This window comes from Lagenorhynchus albirostris, chromosome 5, assembly GCF_949774975.1.
Source record: "Lagenorhynchus albirostris chromosome 5, mLagAlb1.1, whole genome shotgun sequence".
Classification (NCBI taxonomy): domain Eukaryota; kingdom Metazoa; phylum Chordata; class Mammalia; order Artiodactyla; family Delphinidae; genus Lagenorhynchus; species Lagenorhynchus albirostris.
The window spans coordinates 30,004,491-30,030,741 of NC_083099.1; the positions used below are offsets into that span (position 1 = coordinate 30,004,491).

At 35.4% G+C, this 26,251-nt stretch overlaps 1 protein-coding gene across 5 annotated transcripts in view; it reads right to left on the reverse strand.

Moving 5' to 3' along the window:
• PPP2R3A (protein phosphatase 2 regulatory subunit B''alpha) overlaps nt 1-26,251 on the reverse strand; it is a 222,173-nt gene that overhangs the window by 41,512 nt on the left and 154,410 nt on the right. For 3 of the 5 annotated variants that reach the window (XM_060149793.1, XM_060149797.1, XM_060149796.1), the window contains 2 exons: nt 25,204-25,252; nt 24,656-24,745 (listed from right to left, as the gene is read on the reverse strand). In XM_060149793.1, coding sequence (XP_060005776.1) covers nt 24,656-24,745; nt 25,204-25,252 — 139 coding nt within the window. Of the gene's footprint in view, nt 1-23,941; nt 24,135-24,655; nt 24,746-25,203; nt 25,253-26,251 lie in introns of those variants that run through there. The other 2 variants (XM_060149795.1, XM_060149794.1) reach the window with 2 other exon arrangements.

Here is a 26,251-nt window from a genome sequence, read left to right on the forward strand (position 1 = left end):
AAGAATAAACAGAGAACTACAGCAACAATCAGAAAACAGTTAAAAAATGGCGATAAGTACATACCTATCAACAATTTAAATGTAAATGGACTAAATTCTCCAATCAAAAGACACAGAGTGGCTAAGTGGATAAGAAAACAAGACCTATCTATATGTTGCATACAAAAAACTCACTGACTGGGCTTCCCTGGTGGCACAGTGGTTGAGAGTCCGCCTGCCGTTGCAGGGGACACGGGTTCGTGCCCTGGTCCGGGAAGATCCCACATGCCGCTGAGCGGCTGGGCCCGTGAGCCATGGCCGCTGGGCCTGTGCGTCTGGGGCCTGTGCGTCTGGAGCCTGTGCTCCGCAGCGGAAGAGGCTACAGCAGTGAGAGGCCCGCGTACCGCAAACAAACAAACAAACAAACAAACAAAAAAACAAAAAACTCACTGACTGTAAAGACACGCCCAGACTAAAAGTCATGGGATGGAAAAAGATTTCATGCAAATGGAAACAAAAGGAAAGCTGGGTTAGTTATACTTGTGTCAGACAAAAAACTTTATAATAAAGACTGTAATAAGAGAGAAAGAAGAGCATTACAGAATGATATAGAGATCAGTCCAACAGGAGGACACATCATTTGTAAATATTTCTGCACATAAATATATAAAGCAAATATTACCAGACTTAAGTGTACAAATAAGCAGCAATACAATAGTAAGATACTTAGATACCACACTTTCATCAATGAATAGATCATCCAGACAGAAAATCATCAATAAGGAAACATCAGCCTTAAATGACATGTTAGATCAGATGAACTTAACAGATACATACAAAACATTCTATCCAAAAGCAACAAAATACACATTCTTCACAAGTGCATGAGAAACTTTCCCCAAGACAAATCATACGTTAGGCTATGAAACAAATCAGTATACTTAAGAAAGTTGAAATCATATCAAGCATCTCTTCTGAGCACAACTGTATGAAACTATAAATTGATTACAAGAAGACAACTGGAAAATTCTCAAATATGTAGTGATTAAACAACATGCTACTGAACAACTAATGTGTCAAAGAAGAAATAAAAGAAAGTAAAAAAATACCTTGAGACAAATCAAGATGGAAATACAACATACCAAAACTTAGAGGATACAGTGAAAAGTGTTCTAAGGGGAAAATTCATAGCAATAAATGTCTATATCAAAACCCAAGAAAAACCTCAAATAAACAACTTTACTCCACCAGCAATGAGAGAAAGCAGAACAAATGAAACCCAAAAGTAGTAGAAGGAAGGAAACAACAAAGATCGGAGCAGAAATAAATGAAAAAGAGACTAAAAAGACAATGAAAAGTCAATGAAACTAAGAACTGGTTCTTTGAAAAGATGAACAAAATTGAAAAACCTGTAGCTATACTCCCAAACAGGAGAGAGAGAGAGGGAGACAGAACTCAAATAAAATCAGAAGTGACAGAAAAAACAGTAATAGTGATACTACAGAAACACGAAGGATTATAGGAGATTACTATGAACAATTATACACCAACAAACTTGACAACCTAGAAAAAATGGATAAATTCCTAGAAACATACAACCTACCAAGACTTGAATTATGAAAAAAAGAAAATCTGAACTAATTACTAGTAAGGAGATTGAATCAGTAATGATAAACCTCCCAACAAACAAAAGCTTAGGACCAGACAGGTTTACTGGTGAATTCTATCAAGCATCTGAAAAGAATTAATACTAATCCTTCTCAAACTCTTCTAAAAAATAGGAGAGGAAGAAACATCCAAACTAATTTTGAGGTCAGCATTACCCCCAAATAACAAAACCAGACAAGGATACCACAAGAAAAGAAAATTGCAGGCCAATATTCCTGATGACTATAGATGAAAAAATCCTCAACAAAATATTAGCAAACTGAATTCAACAATAAAGTGAAAAGATCACAAACCAAGATCAGGTGGGATTTATTCCAGGGATGCAAGAATGGTTCAACATCTGCAAATCAATCTACATGATACACCAAATTAACAAAAGGAAGGGTAAAAAACATATGATCATTTGAATAGATATGGAAAAATCATTTGACAAAATCCAACATCCATTTATTATAAAAACTCTCAACAAAGTGTGTACAGAGGGAACATACCTCAACATAATAAGGGCCATATATAACAAGTCTACAGCTAACATCATACTCAATGGTGAAAAGCTGAAAGCTTTTCCTCTAAGACCAAGAAAAAGAAAAGGGTACCCACTCTTGCTACTTTTATTCAATGTAGCACTGGAAGTCCTAGCCAGAGCAATTAGGCAAGAGGAAGAAATAAAAGCCATCCATATTTGAAATGAAGTAAAACTGTCACTATGTGCAGATGATATAATATTATATATAGAAAACCCTAAAGAATCCACCAAAGAACTGTAAGAAAACTAATAAATAAACTCAGTAAAAATGCAAGATACAAAATCAATATACAAAAATCTGTTGCATTTCTGTACAGTAACAGTGAACTAACAGAAAGAGAAATTAACAACCCCATTTACAACTGCATCAAGAATGAAATAAAATACTTGGGAATAAATTTAAAGAGGTGAAAGATCTGTGCACTGAAAACCACAGGACACAGATGAATGAAATTGAAGATACATATAAATGGAGATATTTCATTCTCATGGACTGGAATAATTGATGTTGTTAAAATGTCCATACTACCCAAAGCAATCTACAGATTAAATGAAATCCCTATCAAAATTCCAATGGTATTTTCCACATAAATAAAACAAATAATCCTAAAATTTGTATGGAATTATAAAAGATCCCAAATAGTCAAAGCAAACTTGAGCAAGAAGAACAAAACTGGAGCATCACACTACCTCATTTCAAAATATACTATGAAACTATAATAATCAAAACAGTATGATTGTCATAAAAACAGACACACAGATCAGTGGAACAGAATAGGGCCCAGAAATAAACCCACACATATATGGTCAACTGATTTATAACAAAGGAACCAAGAATATACAATGGGGAAAGGACAGTCTCTTCAATAAAGGGTGTTGTGAAGAATGGACAGCTTCATGCAAAAAAATGAAACTGGACCACTGTCTTACATCACATACAAAAACCAACTCAAAATGGGTTAAAGACTTGAATGTAAGACCTGAAACTGTAAAACTTCTAGCTTCTAGGCTGTGAGCTCCTTGACATTGGTCTTGGCAATGAATTTTTTTGGCTCTGACACCAAAAGCAAGCCAACAAAATAAAATAAACAAGTAAGCTACATCAAACTAAAAAGTTTCTGCACAGCAAAGGAAACCATCAACAAAATAAAAAGGCAACATACCGAATAAGAGAAAATATTTGCAAATTATATAGCTGATAAGGGGTTAATATTAAAAATATATAAAGAACTCATAAAACTCAACAGTAAGAAAACAAACTGAAAAAATGGCAGAGGATCTTAATAGACATTTTTCCAAGAAGACATACAAATGGCCAACAGGTACATGAAAAGATGCTGAACATCACTAATTATCAGGGAAATGAAAATCAAAACCACAGTGAGACACCTCACACCTGTCAGAGTGACTGTTATCAAAAAGACAAGAAATAACAAATATTGGCAAGGATGTGAAGAAAAGGGAACTCTTGTGTGCTGTGAAATGTAAATTAGTGCAGCACTATGGAACACAGCAGGGAGCTCCTTAAAAAATCGCCAATAGAACTCCCATATGATCTAGCAGTTCCACTTCTGGGTATTTATCAAAAGAAAAAGCAACATCTCAAAAAGATGTATGCACCCCCATGTTCACTGTGCATTAATTATAATAGCCAAGATATGGAAACAACCTAAATTTCCATCAATGATGAATAGGTAAAGAAAATGTGGTATATATACACAATGGGATATTACTCAGTTATAAAAAAGAATGAAACCTTGCCATTTGTGACAACATGGATGGACCCTGAGGGCATTATGTAGGTGAGTAAGTCAGAGAAAGGCAAATCCTGTATGATCTCACTTACACATGGAATTTAAAAACTACTACCACCACCACCAAACCCCCAAACTGAGAGATCACGGATACAGAGAACAGATGGGTATTTGCCAGAGTAGGGTACGGGGTGGGTGAAATGGGTTAAGGGGGTCAAATACTACAAACTTCCAATTATAAAATAAATAAGTCCTGGGATGTAATGTATGGCATGGTAATTATAGTTTATAATACTGTACTGCATATTTGAAAGTTACTAAGAGAGTAGATCTTAGAAGTTCTCATCACAAGAAAAAAAAGTAACCATGTATGGTGACAGATGTTAAGCAGACTTATTGCGGCGATCATTTTGCAATACATATGAACAGCAAATCATGAAGTACACCTGAAACTAATATAATGTTAGTATAATGTTATATGTCAATTATACCTAAAAAGGAAAAAAGAGGTAGAAAAGGAAAAAGAAAAGACACAAGTTGCAACTGTAGTAATTTGAGAAAAGGCCAGTCTTTTTTCTTTGGGGGAGGTGGGCAAAGTGACTATTTTATTTATTTATCTATCTATTTAAATGGAAGTATAGTTGATTTACAATATTGTGTTGGTTTAAAGTGATTCGGATGTATATGTATTTTCAGATTATTTTCCTTTACAGGTTATTACAAATAACCTGTGAGTCTGTTTCTATGTCTGTGAGTCTGTTTCTCTTTTGTATACAGATTCATTTGTATTATTTTTTAGGTTCCACATATACAATTTGTGTTTTTCTGTCTGACTTACTTCACTTTTAGTATGATAATCTCTAGGTCCATCCATGTTGCTGCAAATGGCAATATTCCATTCTTTCTTTCTGGCTAAATCATATACATATATATGTACGTCACATCTCCTTAAACTGTCTGTTGATGGGCACTTGGGTTGTTTCCATGTCTTGGCTAGTATAAACAGTGCTGCTATGAATATTAAGGTGCGTGTATCTTTTTGAATTAGAGTTTTCATCGTTTCTGGATATATGCCAAGGAATGGGATTGCAGGATCATATCACACGGTAGCTCTATTTTCAGTTTTTTAAGGAACCTCCAGACTGTTCTCTGTAGTGGCTGTACCAGTTTACATTCCCACCAACAGTGCGAGTGTAGGAGGGTTCCTTTTTCTCCACACCCTCTCCAGCATTTATTGTTTGCAGACTTTTTGATGATAGCCATTCTGACCAAAGTGATGTGATACCTCACTGGAATTTTGATTTGCATTTCTCTAATAATTATGATGTTGAGCATCTTTTCATGTGCCTATTGGCCATCTGTATGTCTTCTTTGGAGAAATGTCTATTTAGGTCTTCTGCCCATTTTTGATTGGGTTTATTTATTTTTTTTAATATTGAGCTGTATGAGCTGTTTGTATATTTTGGAAATTAATCCCTTGTTGGTCGCATCGTTTGCAAATATTTTCTCCCATTCTGTAGGTTGTCTTTTTGTTTTGTTTATGGTTTCCTTTGCTGTGCAAAATCTTCTAAGTTTAATTAGGTCCCATTTGTTTATTGTTTTTATTTCCATGACTCTAGCAGATGGATCCAAAAAGATATTGCTGCTATTTCTGTCAAACAGAGTTCTGCCTATGTTTTCCTCTGAGTTTTATGGTATACGGTCTTACATTTAGGTCTTTAATCCAGTTTGAGTTTATTTTTGTTTATGGTGTTAGAGAATGTTCTAATTTCATTCTTTTACATGTAGCTGTCTAGTTTTCCCAGCACCACTTATTGAAGGACTTTCTTTTCTCCATTGTATATTTTTGCCTCCTTTGTCATAGATTGATCATAGATGTGTGGGTTTATTTCTGGATCTACCCTTTTTTTCACTGGGTTGTTTGTTTTTTTGATTTTGAGTTGTATGTAAAATATATTTTGGAAATTAACCCCATGTTAGTCCCATCTTTTCAAATATTTTCTCCCATTCCATAAGTTTTTTCATTTTGCTAATGGTTTCTTTTGCTGTGCGAAAGCTTTTAAGTTTGATTAAGTCCCATTTGATTATTTTTGCTTTTCTTTCTTTTGCCTTGGGAGACTATCTAAGAAAATATTGCTACGATTTATGTCAGAGAATATTTTGCTTAAGTTAAGGGGCTAGTCTTTGAAGCCTGTATTTTTAAGGGCTTGGAGTTAGAAACAAAAATTATCTTATTTACTGTGGTTAAAAAGACCATTACCTTTGGTTCTAAATCAGTCATCATTTGAGAAAGGAGAGTTTCTTTAGAGCCCAGAAAATGTCACATGCCACTAGCATATTTCCATTTTTGCTCAGAAATAAAACAGTATTCAGTAAATGAAAGGAAAAAAAAGACACTGATTTCATTTCCTTTGGATATATACCTAGAAGTAGATTTGCTGGATCATAAGTTAGTTTTATTTTTAATTTTTTGAGGAACCCTCCATACTCTTTACTATAATGGCTGTACCAATTTACATTCCCATCAACAGTGTACCAGGGATCACTTTTCTCTACATCCTCATTTGTTACCTTTTGTCTTCTTGATAAAAGCCATTCTAACAGGTCTGAGGTGAAATCTTGTTGTGGTTCTGATTTGTATTTCCCTGATGATTAGCGATATTCAGCATCTTTTCGTTTATCTGTTGGCCATTTGTATGTCTCCTTTTGAGAAATTCTATTCAGGTCCTTTGTCTATTTTTATTCTTTCTTTCTTGCTTCCTTCCTCCCTCCCTCCCTCTCTCCCTCCCTCCCTCCCTTCCTTTCTTTCTTTCTATTATTTTGGCTGTGCCGGGTCTTAGTTGTGGCATGCAGGGTCTTTAGTTGCAGCATGCAAACTTCTTAGTTGTGGCATGTGGACTTCTTAGTTGCATTTGCAGGCTTCTTAGTTGTGGCAGGCATGTGGGATCTAGTTCCCCAACCAGGGATTGAACCTGGACCCCCTGCATTGGGGGCATGGACTCTTACCCACTGGACCACCAGGGAAGTCCCCTCTTTGTCTATTTTTAAAATCAGTTGTTTTCTTGGTATTGTGTTGTTAGAGTTCCTTATAATATTTTCAATATCAGATGTATGGTTTGCAAATACTTTCTCCCATTCCACAGGTTCTCTCTTCACTCTGTTGTTTCCCACTAGGAGCTTTTTAGTTTGATTCAATTCTATTTGTCTATTTTTGTTTTTGTTGCATGTGCTTTTGGGATATATTCCCCCACCCCCACAAATCAATGTCAAGAAGCTTGTTCCCTATGTTTTCTTCTAGTAGTTTTATAGTTTCAGGTCTTACATTTAAGTCTTCAATCCATTTTGAATTGATTTTTTATATGGAGTGAGAAAATGGTCCCATTTCATTCTTCTGCGTATGGATAACCAGTTTTTCCAACACCTTTTATTATTTTTTTCCAACACCCTTTATTGAAGAGACTGTCCTTTCCTCATGTGTGTTCTTGGCACCTTTGAAAAAGATCAGTTGACCAGGGACTTCACTGGTGGTGCAGTGGTTAAGAATCTGCCTGCCAATGCAGCGGACATGGGTTCGAGCCCTGGTCCGGGAATATCCCACATGCTGCGGAGCAACTAAGCCCATGCGCCATAACTACTGAGCCTGTGCTCTAGAGCCTGCATGCCACAACTACTGAGCCCGCATGCCACAACTACTGAAGCCCGCATGCCTAGAGCCTGTGTTCCACAACAAAAGAAGCCACCACAATGAGAAGCCTGTGCACCACAACAAAGAGTAGCCCCTGCATGCAACAACAAAGACCCACACAGCCAAAAGAAAAAGATCAGTTGACCATAAATGTATGGATTTATTTCTGGGTTCTCTACTCTGTTACATTAGTATATATGTCTGTTTTTATGCCAGTACTATGCTGTTTTATTATAGCATTGTAGTATATTTTGAAATCAGGTAGTGTGATGCCTCCAGCTTTGTTTTTGTTCATTAACATTGCTTCATGTTCTTTTCTAGTTCTGTATGAATTTTAGAATTGTTCTTCTATTTTTGTAAAAATGTCATTGGAATTTTGATAGTTATTGCACTGACTCTGTAGATCACTTTGAGTAACATGGATATTTTAACAATATTCTTCCAACTCATGAAGATGGGGTATCTTTCCATTTTCTTCTGTCCTCTTCATATTCTTTCATTAAGATTTTATATATTTCAGTGTTGTTAGTGTATAGGAATGCAACTAATTTTTGTAGGTTCATTTTGTATCCTGCAACTTTCTGAAATTCATTTATTTTTTCTAACAGTTTTTTGTGGTCTTTAAGGGTTTTCTGTATATAATATTATGCCATTTGCAAAGAAAAAAATTTACTTCTTCCTTTCTGGTTTGGATACTTCTTCTTTACTTTTCTTGCCTAATTATTCTGGCTAAGACTTCCACTTGAATAAAAGTGGCAAGAGTGGGGCATCCTTGTCTTGTTCCTGATCTTAGAGGAAAAGCTTTCACCTTTTTACCATTGAGTATTATGTTAGCTGTGGACTTGTCATACATAGCCTTTATTATGTTGAGGTACATTCCTTCTACACCTAACTTGATAAGAGTTTTTTTTTTTTAAATCATGAAAGGGTGTTCAATTTTGTCAAATGCTTTTCTGTATCTATTGAGTTGATCGTATAGCTTTTGTCCTTTATTCTTTTAATGTGGTATATGACATTTATAGATTTGCATGTCAAACCATCCTTGCATCCTAGACATAAACCCCACTTGATCATGGTGTATGATCATTTTAATGTGTTGTTGAATTCAGTTTGCCAGTATTTTGTTGAGGATTTCTGTATCTATGTTTATCAGAGATCTTGGCTTATAATTTTCTTCTCTTATAGTGTCCTTATCTGACTTTGGTACAAGAGTAATGCTAGTCTCATAAAATGAATTTGGGAGTATTCCCTCCTCTTCACTTTTTGGGAAGAGTTTGAGAATAATTTGAGTTCATTCTTTCACCGGTAGAATTCAACTGTGAAATCATTAGGTCTCAGACTTTTCTTTTTTGGGAGGTTTCTGATTACTGATTCTATCTCCTTACTTGTTATTGGTCTATTCAGGTTTCCTGTTCAGTCTTGGTAGGTTGTATGTTTCTAGGAATTGATCCATTCTTCTAGGTTACCCAATTTGTTGGCATATAAGTGTTTACAGTATTCTTACATGATCTTTTGTGTTTCTGTATCAGTTGTAATGCTTCCTCTTCAATTATAATTTTATTTGAGCCTTCTCTTTTTCTTAGTCCAGCTAAATGTTTGTCAATTTTATCTTTTTAAAAAGACATCTCTTAGTTTCACTGATCTTTTCTAGTCTCTTTTTCATTTATTTCTGTTCTGATCTTTATCACTTCCTTCCTTCTGCTAACTTCAGGTTTAGTCTGCTTTTTTACTTTTTTGAGGTGTAAAGTTAGGTTATTTGAGATCTTTCTTTTTTTATTAATGTAGGCATTTATTGCTATAAACTTCCTTCTTAGAACTGATTTTCCTTCATTGTATATTATTCAGGAGTGTTTTTTACTTCCCACACATTTGTGAATTTTCCTTCTGTTATTGATTTCTAGTTTCACACCACTGTGGTCAGAAAAGATACTTGATATAACTCAATCTTTTAAAATTTAGTAAGACTTTTTAGTAGCCTAAAATATGATCTTAGGGAAAGTTCCATGTGCACTTGAAAATAATGTGTATCCTGTTGCTATTGGATGGAATGATCTGAATGACCTGTATAGGTCTGTTAGTTCCACTTGGTCTACATGTTGTTTAAGGCCGGTATTTCCTTTATCGACTTTCTGTCTGTATGATCTATGCATTGATGAAAGTGCAGTAGTAAAGAAACTTACTGTTACTGTAGTACTGTTTATTTCTCCATTTGAGTCTGATAATATTTGCTTTATATATTTAGGTGCTCTTACATGTTGGGGTGTATAAATACTTACAACTTATATTCTCTGTTGGATTGATCTCTGTATCATTCTGCAATGTCCTTCTTTCTCTTTTATTAATCTTTATTTTAAAGTTTTTTGTCTGACATAAGGATAGCTAACCCAGCTTTCTTTTTGTTTCCATTTGCATGGAATATCTTTTTCCATCCCTTCACTTTTAGGCTTTGTGTGTCCATAAAGCTAAAATGAGTCTTCTGTAGGCAGCATACTGTACAATCTTGTTTGTAGTCATTTAGCCACTCTGTGTCTTTTGGTTGGTGATTTTGATCCATTTACATTTAAAGTAATTATTTATAGGTAAGGACTTACTATTGCCATTTTGTTAATTTGTTTCTGACTGTTTTGGTTATTTTTGGTTATCATGAGGCTTATATGAAACATCTTATAGTTATAAAAGTATTTGAAGTTGACAACAGCTTAAATTTGACTGCATACAAAATCTGTTATGTTTTAACTTTTCCTCCTGTCACATTTTATGTTGTTGATGTCACAATTTATAACTCATGGATTGTGTATTCACTATAAAATTATTGTAGTTACAGTTAAATTATTTTGCCTTTTAACTTTTATAGCAGAGTTAAAAGTGATTTATGCATCATCTTTATAGTATTAAAATATTCTGAACTTGACTATATTCTTACTTTTACAGTGAGTTTTATAATTCCTATGTTTTTATGTTAGTTGGCATCCTTTAAGGAAAGGTTGAAGAACTCTCTTTAGCATTTCTTGTAAGGCAGGTCTAGTGATGATGAACTCCCACAGATTTTGTCTGGGAAAGTTTTTCTCTCTCCTTTATTTCTGAACTATAGCCTTGCCAAGCATAGCATTTTTGGTTGAGTTTTTTCTTTCAGCAGTTTGAATATATCATGCCACTCTTTCCTGGTCTGCAAAGTGTATGCTAAGAAATACAGTGCTGGTCTTATAAGAGTTCCCTTGTATGTGATGAGTTGGTTTTCTCCTGCTGATTTCAAAATTGTCTTTGACTTGAGAATTTGATTGTAATGTGCTATGGTGAAGATCTCTTAATATTTTTATCTATTTGAGGTTCCTTGGGCTACATGGATCTGGATGTTCATTTTCTTCTCCAGATTAGGGAAGTTTTCTGTCATTATTTCTTTCAATAAGTTTTCTGCCCTTTTCTCTTTCTTTGTTCCCTCTGGGACTCCCATAATGCATATATTGTTTATTTTCATGGTCTTCTGTAAGTCTTGGAGGCTTTTCATTAATTTTTCTCTGACTGGGTAATTTCAATTGACCTGTTTTCATGCTCACTGATTCTTTCTTTTGTTTAATTGCTCTGTTGTTGAAGCTTTCTATAGAATTTTTCAGTGCAGTAATTTTGTTCTTTTGTTTTAGAATTTCTGTTTAGTTCATTTTTATGATTTCTCTTTGTTGAACTTCTCATTTTCTTCATGTATTGTTTCCCTGATTTTGCTTAGTTGTCTGTGTTCTTTTGTAGCTCACTGAGATCCTTTAAGATGATTATTTTGAATTCTTTGTCAGGCAATTCACAGATTTCAATTTCTTTAGGGTAAGTTATTAGTGTTTTATTTTGTTCCTTTGATTGTGTCATGCTTCCCTGATTATTTGTGATTCTTGTCACATTGCATTGGTGTTTCTGCCTCTGAAGAAGTAGGCATTTATTTCAGTCTTTACAGATTGGCTTTGGCAGGGAAATCCTTTCAACAGTCTCCTTATTCAGAGATTTTGGACAGGTTGTCTAGTGGGGGTCTGTGAGCAGGTTTACTGCTGGAGTACTTGGGTAGGCTGCTCAGGTACCTGGGTCAGCAGGTGAGTGGGGCCTGTGCCTGGGTCCATGGGCACTGATGGTAAGAGGTGGGTCTTGAGCCTGATCCTGTAGGGACTGGCCTAGTGCTGGGATGGGCCTGTGGTACCTAAAACCTGAATCTGCAAGGGTGAGTTTGGATCCTGGGTCTCTGAGGGTTGGCCAATTTTGAGGTCTACTGGGGTTTGTTGGAACCTGGGTTTCCAGGGTTGGTTTGGCATTGGGATGAGCCTGAGGCCACAGGGGCTGGCTTGGTGCTGGGTGAGTCTGGAGGATGGGTTGGCAATATCCTACCTGGAGTCTGGGGTTGCAGGGGCTGGCCTGGTGCTGGGGTAAGCCTGGAACTTGAATACAGCGTTGAGTCTGAAGCCTGGGGACACAGGGGCTGAACTGGTGCTGAGGTGGGCCCAAAGGTTGGGTCTTTTGGTGCTGCCCTGGAATCCTTAGCTCTTGTGAAGGTATTTTTGTTCATGGATAGTTGTTCAATTGGTATTTCTGTTAGGGGATGAGCAATGGAAACTTATAACTCACCATCTTGCTGCCATCACTCTCTTATGGCTGAATTTTGAAATTACCATGTAAATCTTATATTTCAATTTCTAGTTATGTTGGACTTTTTGGATTGGCTTTCTAATTTTCATATCTTGTCTCTATATTATATTACTTCAATTTTGGGGTTATTTTTGGGAGGTCTACCTAGCTTTATCTTCTGAACATTTTTTTTTTCCTGCTATCATAATTTTGATTTTCCAGAGTTCTTTTTTTGGTTCCACGCTGTTTCTTTTATAAAAAGTACCATTCTGTTCATGTTCTATGAATTTCATTTTTTCTCTTATCTCTGAGGCTACTAGTAACAGTGTATTTGTTGTTTTTGCTGAAGGTTTTCTTCTCCCTGAATTCTGTTTCATCCAAGTTACTTTCCTCCCACTTCTATCTGTTTGGTCTCTATCTTTTATGTAAGAAGCTTTACTTAGGTATTTACTGATCCTTTGTTCTCTGCTCATATTTAAGAGTAGATGCTAAAAAGCTGACTGGAAGTTCTGGCTTATGGGTTTGTTGACTCTGAGCTTTACTGTAAAATGATCTGCCTGGGTTCTTTCCTTGGGGCTGAGCCAATGTCAAATTTTCAGGTCTTTATTCATGGGCTGGCCAGATTCTCCAGAAAAGCATCTTTTTGTCCCCTGCCTAGAGGTTAAGGACAGGTTGCCAAGATTCTGAAAGTTGAGTAAGGAATGAAGACTGGGCACCTTAGCTTTCAGTAAGCATACACTCATTTCATCTGTTTTCAATATGGTAGCCCTACCTTCAATTGTGCCCAGTGCTCCCCAGTCCAGAGGCCCTCTATTTTATACTCTTGAGGGAATAAAGCACCAGTCTCCTGCCTGGGTAGAGGAGATGATCTGGAGATCAGCTGTTTCCTTAAAGAAACTTTCTATAAACTCTCCTCATTTTTGGTTCTATCTTTATCCCACCCCTACTTCCAATGTTCCTGGTACCCCAAAGTCCTGAATGTTTGGAGGTTTTTGCGATATATCCAGTTGCTTCTTTGTCTTTTCCTATGGTGGCTTAGGTTTCAGGTAGTGTGCTAAATTTATTTACTTTCTGGTTTCCAAATCCTTATTTTTTTCTCCGTTTTTCCTTTGTTATTATGGATTTATTCCTTAAAAAAATCTCTGTACTGTCATTTTAGTGGAATTTCAAGAGGGACTAAAATTACTATATGTGGGCAAGTTGCTATCTTCATTTAGAAGCTTACCCACACTCTACTATGGCCACTTTATCATTTAGCAATGTCACTTACAGTAGCAAGTATAGCCATGTCACTAATTCATCATAGAATATGAAGCTAATAGCATTAATTGGTAACAAGGAACAATATTTTTCTATAAAGAGCCACTGATTCACAGTAATTTAAAACTTCTCAAGAGAAGGTTCTAAGAGACTCTTGGTTAAATTACCATTTGTAGGCCTTAAGCTATACTGAGAAACTCTATACACTTAATGGTTTTAAAAAATCTCTTTTGAGGAGAAAAAGGTGAAAATAACTAAGTTATGACTATTAATTATTTTCAAGTAAGCCACACTAAGATCTGTAACGCACCTGTATTCCAAAAGATAAAGTTTACATTACCGCAACAAATTAAACTGTAATACTTGCAAAATTCTTTTGAGAAATCTATTTTTAAAATTGTACCAGCTTGATGTTTAACATTACCATCAAAGAACAGAGGAGACATTCACTGGAGCCAATGAACATGAGGTAATAGAGTTTGGCTGTCATATCACATCTACTCTCAGCGTTTTAATATTGTCCCACTTTGAAACATGATTTCATGATTTGTGAAAAACCTTGAGGAGACAGACCTGATATCTTGATTGTGAGAAAAACCTTGAGGACACAGACTTCATGAGCAGAGGGCTACAATAAATGTGGTAATATGTGGCTCTTTTGCCACTGTATCATTACTTTTTAAGTAATAATGTTTTGAATAGTACAGAAAGAAGCAGTAGACTGTCCTGTGGTCTTTAAGGCCTCTTGGTGTCTTGAAATTCCTTCTTACGTATCTTAGGATAATAGAAATTAGGACAATAGGAAGGAAGTACCTCTTGATTTTGGCAATTATCTAATAGGACTTTAGTGAAAGGCAACTTACTTTACTAAGAAATATAAACTAAAGTCAGTTGCATTTTCAATTAAGAACTAAGATAAAAGAGTCTATAAAATAAATAAAGCTAAAGCATATACTTCAGTTCTTTGTAATAGCTCATAAAAGAGAATCAAAGCTAGAACACAAAGAAAGAGACAAACTGCCTCAATATTTGCCAAAGTCACATAAGAGCTGCCTTTAAATATAATGTTTCGAAGAATATCGTGTGGTAGATGAATCTGATGTAATTCTGTGAGTATTAGAGAGCATAAAAAGGATCAATGCACAAAGAAGAGAAAATGTTTTAAGGCTCAGAGCTGGCAAAATAAAATAATATACCTCAGTAGACAGCTATTTGTCCCCGGAAGTTTAGAAGCAGGGGCTACTGGATGGTTAAATACTTATAGAACATGTTCAGAGGGAATTTTCTTATTGAAAATAATAGATACTCTCTAAAGTTTTTTCCAATGCAGATTTAATTTATTTTCTTTCCTCTGTTCTTTTTAACAAAGGTAATATTTTCTTAGGTCTAGAAGTAATGATTATTCATTGCAAGAAAACTGGAAAACAGAAAAGCACACAAAAGGAGTAACTACCCAGAGAGAACCAGTGTTAAATTTTTGCTATATTTGCCACCAATTTTTGGTTTTAAAGCATAATTATATTCATTAAAGATTGTATTTGTACAATTATAGACATAAACAAGATTACCTTTTGGCCTTGTTCTCAGGCTGAATGAAATTAACTTCTGGACCAGAAATGTCTTATTCCTGATATAAACTCCTATAAGCTATTGCAGAAACAAGTTACGGGGAACTTCGTTATTACTTAGGGATTAACTAAATGTATATTCCTTTGCATATTCAGTATACATATTTTAGCACCTACTACCTTCAAGGGCACTGGCCTAGTGTCCTCAGACATAAAGATGCATGAGATAGTTGCTGGAGAGGACACCTAGTCAGAAGACCAAGGCAGAAGCAGAACGTGATAAACAGCCAGACCAGAGGGGTGGTTAAAGGACATACCAAAAGAGGGTTGGTTGCAAAAGCCTGTCCACAAAAAATAATCTATCCAAAGACACTTTCCATATCTAACCCTGACAGAACCAGGCACAGGAAAGACTCAAGATCACAATTTTTTACGTAGTATTTTACACAGCACTTATCACACTTCAGTGAGTATATTACTCCTTTCATGAAATACATTTTTTTCTACCCATGTCATTCGTAAGCCACAAATCTGATTTCTACTACGTTTTAAATAAGTGTTTGATTTTGATGTATAGATATTTTCTTCATTACTTTACAACAGTGAGGTTTAACTGTCTTCTGATCACATTCTGCTTTTGTAAGATAATGTGAAGCACTGAGAACAAATACTCTGGGTGCCTAGTAAGTGCCTGTAGAAGCCAAGGAGACAAATTAGGCCAATGCCTAATTTTGAGTCTCTTAAGCAATAAGGAATTTCAGAACACCAAGAGAATGCTCTTTTAGAGATTCCATAGCCTAGCTGGTAAGAAGTCAGACATGCAAACATGCTGTCTCACATGATAGGCCATACCTTATAGTGATAAACAGTCCAGAATACAGACCTGGACTTGAATCCAAGCTAGGTCACTTTGTAGATGTACAATCTCTCAGAGCGTCTGCTTCCTCAACTGTAAATGGGAACACTGACACCTAAACTCATAGTGATATCAAGATTAAACAAGCCATCACATATGAAACAGTTGTTACCTGGCAAAGAATAAGGCCTCAGCAACATGTTAGCTGTTAGGTAGGAGAAAGGCAACATGCAAGGCAGAAAAGAAAGCTTTTGACTTAAAAACCTCTTTTGGCAATATTTCTATAAGTAAAGATCCATTTATGTATCTCGAGATATGAAAAGTTGATCTGAAGGGTTCTGCTTCTGGTAATGATGAACTAAGTGTTTTGGATTAACCCTCCCACTGAGAAAATCTGCAGTAAAAATCCTTTTTGAAGGCACTGGACTATTAACAGGGCAGTGAAGAACTATGGTGTCCAGATGTAGAAGGAAATCCAGAAAGGAGGAGCCTAGCATTTGTGACCATCTTTCCCTTGGGGCATCTGCTGATTTTGGAAGAGGGGCCGGGCCTGAGAGGTTGAGAAGTTGAGCTTCCACTTGCTAGTATTCTGTTAATGATTTTTGGGTCTATCTTCATGAGGGATGTTGGTCTGTAGTTTTATTTTCTTGTATGTGTCTGTCTGGTTTTGGTATCAAGGTAATGCTGGTTTCATAAAATAAGCTGGAAATTGTTCCCTCCTTTTGTATTTTCTGGAAGAAGTAGTACAGAATTTGATATTTCTTCTTCAGATGTTTGGAAGAATACAGTAGTGAAATTATCTGGGCTGAGAGATTTCTTTCTCAGAAAGTTTTAAACTATGAATTCAATTTTCTTTAATAGATACAAGACTATTAAGGTTATGTATTTCTCCTTGGACAACTTTTGTTAACTTGTGACTTTAATGGAATTGGTCCATTTCATTTAAGTCACCACATTTACATGTGTGTGTATGTCATTCATAGTATTCCTTTATCTTTTGAATATCTAATTTCTCTTGAAAAATTCTTTTGGACCCAAGGATTATTTAGAATTGTGTTGTTTAATTTCCAGTCATCCTTCTCTTATTGATTTTTACATTAATTCCATTATGGTCAGAGAATATACTTTGTATTATCTCAACTCTTCTTTTTAAACAGCTTTATTGAGATATATTTCGCATATCATACAATTCATCCATCTAAAATGTATAGTCAGATGCTTTTTAGTATATCCACAGAGTTGTATAACCATCACCACAATTAACTTTTATCACATCCAAAAAAGAAACTCCATACCTAGTAGCACTTATACATCATTCCCTGCCCCACCCCTGCCTCTCCACGTCCCTCATGGCCTAGGCAACTACTAACATACCTTCTGTATCTATAGATTTACCTATTTTGGACAACTGATATAAATGTATTCATACAGTATGTAGTCTTTTGTGGTTGATGTCTTTTAATCTGCATAATGTTTTTAAGATTCAACTGTTATAGTATGTAGTACTTCATATTTTTTTATTGCTGAATATTAGATTATATGGATGTATCACATTTGTTTTTCCATTTATTAACTGATAGACATTTGGGTGTTCCCATGTTTTGGCTACTGAAAATAGTGCAGGTCCCGTCCCTATCCTTTTGTCTCTGTTTATTCTTTTTTCTTTTGCCCTACCCAGGTACGTGGGGAGTTTCTTGCCTTTTGGGAGGTCTGAGGTCTTCTGCCAGCGTTCAGTGGGTGTTCTGTAGGAGTTGTTCCACGTGTAGATGTATTTCTGATGTATCTGTGGGGAGGAAGGTGATCTCCGTGTCTTACTCTTCCGCCATCTTCCCCCTCTCTCTGAAAATAGTGATGCTATGAAACTTGTATGGGTGTACAAGTTTTTGTGTGGATATGTTTTCATTTCTCTTGGGTATATTCCTAGCAGTGGAATTTCTGGGTCATATGGTAACACTATAACCATTTGAGGAACTGTCAGTGTTTTCCATAGCGGCTGCTGTATTTTACATTCCCAATAGCAGTGTATGAGCGTTCCCATTTCTCCACATCTCTGCCAACACTTGTTTATTATCTGACTTTTAATTCACAGCTATCCCAGTGGGTGTAAATTGGTATCTCACTGTGGTTTTGATTTGCATTTCTTTGATGACAGTGATATCAAGAATCTTGTTATGTGCTTATTGGCTGTATAGATATCTTCTTTGGAGCAATGTCTATTCAGATCCTTTGCTCATTTTAAAATTGAGTAATCTGTCTTTTTATTATTGAGTTGTGTTATTTATATATTCTAGATACAAGTTATGTATCAAATATATCATCTAAAAATATTTTCTCCCATGCTGTGGGTTATTCTTCATGTTCTTGATGTTGTTTTTTGAAGCATAAATTTTTAAAATTTTGATGAAGTCCAATTCATTCATTTTTTTCTTTTGTTGTTTGTGGTTTTGGTGTCATCCAAGAAACTGCATCTAACCAAGGTCGTGAAAATTTACTCCTATACTTTCTTCTGAAAGGTTTTATAGTTTTAGCTCTTACATTTAGGTCTGTGATCCATTTGAGCTAATGTTTTTGTATAACATGAAGTAGGGGTCCAAATTCATTCTTTTGCATGTAGATATCCAGTGTCCAGCACCACTTGTTACAAGACATTTTTCCCCCCATTGAATTGTGACTTAAGATCCTTGTTGAAAATCAGTTACCATAAATGTGAGGATTTACTTCTGGACTCCTAATTCAATTCCATTTGTCTGTATGTCTGTCTTTATTGCTAGTATTACATGGTCTTTCCTTCAGCTTTGTATATTTTGAAATCAGAAAGTATGAGTCCTATAATCTTATTCTTTTTCAAGATTGTTTTGGTTACCCTGATCCTTTTGTTTTTTCATATGAATTCAAGATTCAGTTTTTCCATTATTGCAAAAACAACAACAAAAAAGTAGCTGAGATTTTGTTAGGAATTGCTTTGAATCTACAGATCAGTTTGGGGAGTAACTGCCATGCTGACAATATTAAGCCTTCTGATCCATGAACATGGGATATCTTTGTTTCATTTAGATCTTCCTTAGTTTCTTTCAACAATATTTTATAGTTCTCACAGTGTAAGTTTTATGCTTCTTTTGTTAAATTTATTCCTAGGTATTTTATTCTTTTTGCTGCTATTATAAATGGAATTCTTTTCTTAATTTCATTTTTGGATTTTACATGCACAGAAACAATTGATTTTTGTAAACTGATATTATGTATTTTATCAATCTTGTAAACTGATTTTGTAAATTGAAATTAACCTTTATTAAGTTCTAACAGTTTCTTGGTTGATTTCTTAGGATTTCCTGTATATAATATCATATGTAAATTGATAGTTTTTGGGACTTCCCTGGTGGCGCAGTGGTTAAGAATCCGCCTGCCAACACAGGGGACACAGGTTTGAGCCCTGGTCCAGGAAGATCCTACATGCTGTGGAGCAACTAAGCCCGTGTGTCACAACTACTGAGTCTGCGCTCTAGAGCCCGCAAGCCACAACTACTGAGCCTGTGTGCCACAACTACTGAAGCTCAGAAGCCTACAGCCCGTGCTCTGCAATGAGAAGCTTGCACACCGCAACAAAGAGTAGCCCCCGCTCGCCACAACTAGAGAAAGCCTGCACACAGCAATGAAGACCCAACACAGCCAAAAATAAATAAATTAATAAATTTAAAAAGTTACATTAAAAAATAATTTTCCTTCTTCCTTTCCAATTTGTATGCTTTTTATTTCATTTTCTTGCCTGATAATCCTGTCTAGGATCCAGTGTTGAATAGAGCAGACATCCTTGTCTTTTTCCTGATCTTTGGAAAATAGCATTCAAACTTTCACCATTAACTAGTTGTTAGCTGTAGGTTTTTCATAGATATGCTTTATCTGGTCAAGGAAATTCCTGTCCATGTTTAATCTGTGTTGTTTTTTTTTTAAATCATGAAGCAATGTTGAACTTTTTCAACTGCTTTTGCTGAGACTACTGGGCCAATCATGTGGTTTTTATCCTTTGTTCTATTAATATGATGTGTTACATTGCTTGGTTTTTAGATGGTAAACTAACCTTGCATTTTTGGGATAAGTCTCACTTAATCATGGTATATAATCTTTTTCATATTTTGTTAGATTAAGTTTCCTAATTTTGTTGAGTATTTTTGTATCTATATTCATAAAGGATAGTGGTTTACAGTTTTCTTGTAATGTTTTGTCTGGTTTTGGTATCTGGGTAATACTGGCCTTATAAAATGAATTTGGAAGTGTTCCTTCCTCTTTCATTTTTTCAAAGAGTTTGTAAAAAACTGTTATTTTTTAAAAGTGTTTGGTAGCATCCTTTAGTGAAGCTACCTCAGCCCAGGACTGTTTTTCTTCTTCAGATTTTTAATTTCTTCTTGAACCAGTTTAGTAGTTTGGCTCTCTCTAGGAATTTGTTCATTTTGTCTGCTACCTAATTTGTTAGCATAAAGTTGTTATATATAATACATATATACTATAATCCTTTTCATTCCTTTATGGTCAGTAGTCATGTTCCCTCTTAATTCTGACCTTAATAATTTGTATGTTCTCTTATTTTCTTGATCAGTATAGCTAAAGCCTTATCAACATTACTGATATTTTCAAAAGAACTGACTTTTGACTCCATTGACTTTCTCTACTGTTTTCTTATTCTCTCATTTATCAATTTTAATCTTTTTTTTTCTGTTTGCTATACTTCATTTGCTCTTGTTTCCCAGCGTCTAAAAGTGGAAGGTTAGGTTATTGATTTAAGACATTTTTTCTTTTTCAATAGATGGATTTACAGCTTCATCCCATAAGTCTTGGTATACTATGTTTTCCTTTTTGCTCATCTTAAAGTTTTGGTATGTTGTTCCTTCATTTTCATTCATTTCAAATTATTTCCTAATTTCCTTTAGGTATGCTTCTTTGATCCATTGGTTATTCAAGCAGTGCGTTGTTTCTGCATATTTGTGAATCCTCAAGTTTCTTTCTGTTAATTTTATTCCATTGTGGTCAGAAAACATAATTTGTGTAATTTCACTTTTTGTATTTTTTGAGGCTATTATATGGCCTACCACATACTCTATCCTGGAGAATGTTCCATATGCTTGAGAAGAATATATTGATATATTCGGCTGTTCTTAGGTGGGGAGTTCTATAGATATGTGTTAGGTCCAGTTGATTTATAGTTTTGTTTATAGTATTGTTCATGACTTTTATTTCCTTGTTGATCTTCTTCCTGACTGTCCATCACTGAAAGTGGGGTGCTGAAGTCTCCAAATATTGTTGAATTATTTACTTCTCCTTGCAATTCTGTCAGTTTTTGTTTCATGTTTTTAGGGTTCTGTGTTGTTCCATGCATATATGTTTATAATTTTAATGTCTTTCTGTTGGACTGACCCTTTTATGAAATAGAATGTCCTTGTCTCTAGTAACAATTTTTGTTTTGAAGTCTATGTCCTCTGATATTTATACAGCCACTCCGGGTTTCTTATGATTGTTGTTTGCATGGCATATCTTGATCCTTCCTTTTCCTTTTTTCCCCCCCTTGTATCTTTAAATCTAATCTGTGTCTCATATAGACAGCACAGAATTGTATCCAGAAAACGTGGTTTTTTTTGATCCAGTCTGAAAATCTGCGTTTTGATGAAATGATTAATCCATTCACATTTAATGTTATTATTGTTATAGTTGGACTTACGTCTGCCATTTTACTTTTTGTTTTTTATGTGTCTTGGAGTTTTTCCTCTATTTTTCCTTTATTGCTTTCTTTTACAGTTAAGTGAATATTTTCTAAGTGGGACACTTAACTCTTTTAATGATTTTTTTTTTACTATATTTTTGAGTTAATTTTCTGCTGGTTGCTCTAGGGCTTACCATATACATTTTAACTTCTTAGAATTACTTCAGATTTATACTTAATTCCTGTGAGATACTGAAATGGTACTCCTATATAACTATTCCCTCATCCCTCTTTTTTATGCTATTGTTATGTATATCACAACTCTATATACTACAAACCCAATAATATATTGTCCTAATTATTATAGTATATAATTTATGTTTTTTAAAGAAGCTGATAGAAGAAAGGCGAACAAGTATATATTCATGTTTGTTATATAAAGTTTCTTTATTATCATTTATATCATTTGTTCCTATGGGATAATAGGAGGAAAAGATGGGAACTATTTGAGGAAACCTTTTTCATAATTAAGTAAACATGAAAGATAAAAGATTGAAATTGAGAGCGTTAACAGAACACCAAAAAGGCAAGAAACGGAAAGATGCACAGCCTTCAAACCTTCGGAAATTTAGGTAATTAAAACCATCTAGGGCTTCCCTGGTGGTGCAGTGGTTAAGAATCCACCTGCCAATGCAGGGGACATGGGTTCGAGCCCTGGTCCGGGAAGATCCCACATGCCGTGGAGCAGCTGGGCCCATGTGCCACAATTACTGAGGCCCAGGCACCTAGAGCCCATGCTCCACAACAAGAGAAGCCACCACAATGAGAAGCTCGCGCACTGCAATGAAGAGTAGCCCCTGCTCGCTGCAGCTAGAGAAAGCCCGATGCAGCAATGAAGACCCAAAGCAGCCAAAAATAAATAAATAAAATAAATTTTAAAAAAACATCTAAACATTCGAAATAATGGATTAATGGTAAATTATAAACATGCACACTTACTAGCATAGAAATATACTCTTACATGAAGAAGTGTATCACAAAACTGTACACTAAATGATACAATGATTTCTCACTTGGTGCAGAGAGAGAGAGGAGGAGGAGTGAAAGGAGGGGATGGAGGGGAACGAGGAGGGAGGAGGAGGAGGAGGTAGGAGGACATATACCTAAATGTTAACTATGGGGTAAAGAATTATGAATGAATTTTATATTAAGGTTTCTGAATGTATGTATTTAAAAATTTTTAATACTTGATGTATATTTGTGATAAAATGATAAACTTAAAAAATTAATCCAGCAGAAATGAGCAAAAAACATGAAAAGGCAAGTCACCTAAGATGAAATAAAAATGGCCAAAAATGTATGGAAAAAATTCAGCTTCGGGACTTTCCTGGTGGCACAGTGGTTAAGAATCCTGCTGCTAATGCAGGGGACATGGGTTCAATCCCTGGTCTGGGAAAATCCCATGTTGCTTAGAGCAACTAAGCCTGTGTGTCATAATTACTGAGCCTGGGCACCACAACTACTGAAGCCTGCATGCCCTAGAGCCTGCGTGCTTCAACTACTGAAGCCCGCACACTCTAGGGCCTGTGCGCCGCAACTACTGAAGCCTGCATGCTGCAACTACTGAGCCTGCATGCTGTAACTACTGAAGCCCACGTGCCTAGAGCCCGTGCTCCGCAACAAGAGAAGCTGTCACAATGAGAAGCCCGCACAGTGCAACAAAGAGTAGTCCCCACTCGCCACAACTAGAGAAAGCCCACATGCAGCAACGAAGACCCAAAGTAGCCAAAAAAAAATTCAGTATGTCTTAAAAAAAATTCAGCCTCACTAGCAATCAAAGAAATGCAAAAAAGATAATACTGAATTCTTTACTTATCAAATTCGAAAATATTTTTAAGAGGAAGATACCTAGTGTGAATAAGGGTTATAGAAAATATGCTCAATACTTTGTTGATAAAGATATAAAATGATAGTTCTTCTGAAAATTAATTTAATAGCTTTTATAAATGCTCTTAAAAATGTCTACATCCTTTAACCTAGCAATTCCTTTCCTGCGGAATTTATTTTAAGGAAAAATACAGTGGATGTTACAACTATTTAGCTAAAACTACTAGAGGATATTAGGAGATAACATTCCAAAGGATTAAATCTAATCCTATGGAATTAATTAACCTACATGTCCAAAGAGAATGTAAAAGTTTATATGAAAAAGACTGTACAACACATACCAATTTTTAAGTGTCTTTTTCTGAGTGTTAGAATTATCAGTATTAAAATTTATTTTCTTCTGCTTTAGCCATGTTTTCTAAGTTGTCTACATGAACAACAAATTACTATCTTTGAAATGGACAACATGCTGGCCATGAAATAAATTAGTTTTATTTCCATTTCAGTGATTTCCAAAAACCATATATCCAACATTTAGATAACTTTTTGAACTAACATGCAGACAGCTGAGTCAGTAATACCAGCAGGCAGCATCAGGGACTGCAGACTCTCCCTCCCTTGGTACTGAGCAGAAGCTATGTGCAGGACACTGTGTTACACAAGCTAGGAAAAAGAAGAAGAGAGGGACACAAAAATCTATGTCCCTCTCTTCTTCTTGTTCCTAGCTTGTGTAACACAGTGTTACAGAGGTGTAAGAAATAGATGGATAAACTCACAGCGACAAATCAAGGTATGCCAAGGAAAGGGAGAGATGATTCTAACCGGGAGAATGAGGGCATGTTCTCATATACTAGTCATCCACAGTTTGCTCTTCTTTCCTCTCCAATTTACTACTGAACAAGGAAGATCATGAAACAACTAAAATCCACAGCATCTATTCCCATATTCCATATAAATGCTTAATATCCTTCAGGGCCAGCTCACATGTCACTTCACCTTTGTTTCCAGGGGTAAGAGCACCTCTCTTGATACACTATGGCTGTACATTCAGTCTGAGGGCAGAGGCTAAGTCAAACCTATCTTGGCACCCCTAGTTGAGCTGGCACTCACTCGTATACATCATGAATTTTTCAAGCTTTGCTCATGTGTTTAAAATCTTGGCAAAGGAAACTCAGAAGTCATACCTGGTGGGGTTCCTTTTGTCTTCCTCAGAAATCAAAAACCAAACAAAATCTGCATAGCTCATTCTTCCCTCTTTCTGTACTGTTTTTCCCCTGAAGAAAACACATGGTTATAAAGTTTCCTGAGCAATTACTCAGATAATTTTAGTACTATGAGAGACTAAGAAATAAAGTAACATTTCTTTGGAAATTAAGTTAAAAAAAATAGAATGCTGGAAACCTCACAAAGGGCAACCCCTTGTATTGCCTATCTTATTTTCAAATGCCTAGAGGATGAAATCAGAAAGTATTTGTAGATATGAAGAAAGAAATCTGGTTTCTAATTTGAATACAAATAATCAGCAGGTTAAATACTTTTACCTGTATTTAGATAAAGGACTAATGCCCATATATTAAAGAATTACCTCCATCTTGTATGAAGCCACAACTGCATGTTTTGTAGGGTATTATCTGACCTACAGCACTGACAAATTATGCAGAAAGCCTTGCTAAAATGACATTGTTAAAGTATTACTTGTAGTTCATTTTAAAACTCAGATGCTTTTTCTTACCTTGTTACTGCCCCAGAGAATATCCTTTCAATAATCCTGTTTGATGAAGCTAAATGTAAATAAAAAGTACAAAGCTAGTTAAAACATGCTCCAAAAGGCAATATTTTTGGCAAATTTATTTTCAAGTAGCCACAAGCTAAAACTTAATAATCTTCCATGATGAGAATATGAGTAGTTAAATTTTTACGTATGTATAACATACTTCTTGAAAGCAGGAATTTGAGATGGCTTACTCTATCAATCAATCAATCAATCATTTAAAAAAGAACAGGCAAATGGATGTGCCTGACAACTGGGATATATTAATATAGTTGAGCATCGAATTGGTTCCGAATATCCTGACAACTAAGACAAAAATGTACAAAATTTGTATTGATCTTGTTATCTAATGAGACCAGACAACTTTTCCCCTAAAACAAGACAGATTTTATCCTCGCATTAAATCCAAGGGGGGGAACTGATCGTTGGGGAATTTGAGTAAAACAACGGAGAACTATTTTTCAGGTAGAATTTTATAAAAGATACTAAAACATACCACAAATACTTTTCTTATATTCTCATCCTATAAAAATCCAGGATATAACATGATATAACATACAATTTTTAAATAAATTCCATCAGTAAGTTTTATTCAGAGGGATGACTATATCTTAAGATAGTATGTTGCTTTTGATGATAGATCCTAGGTAATCTATATCAGCATACCTCATTGTGAGTTCAAAATAACCAAAATCATTAGTTAAAAAAAGGGAGATAACAGTGGATCTCAGACCTAGGGATGTAGTGAGGATAGGAATCTGTTCTTTTAACAAGTGCCCCAGGCAATGGCATGCACACTAAAACTTCAGAACCAGTGATGATATCATTAGAGTTAACAGCTACCAGCTCTAACTCTTCTGCACAGCGTTAGGTACAGTCAACATAAAGGTTAATTAATTTGGTTGAAGAATGCTGAGAATATGAGTGTCAGCACTGCCATTCCTGGCCACATACCAAATGTTGAATAAGGGCCCCCTAGAGTTTGTTGAGCACTGGTTTATGGGCTTAA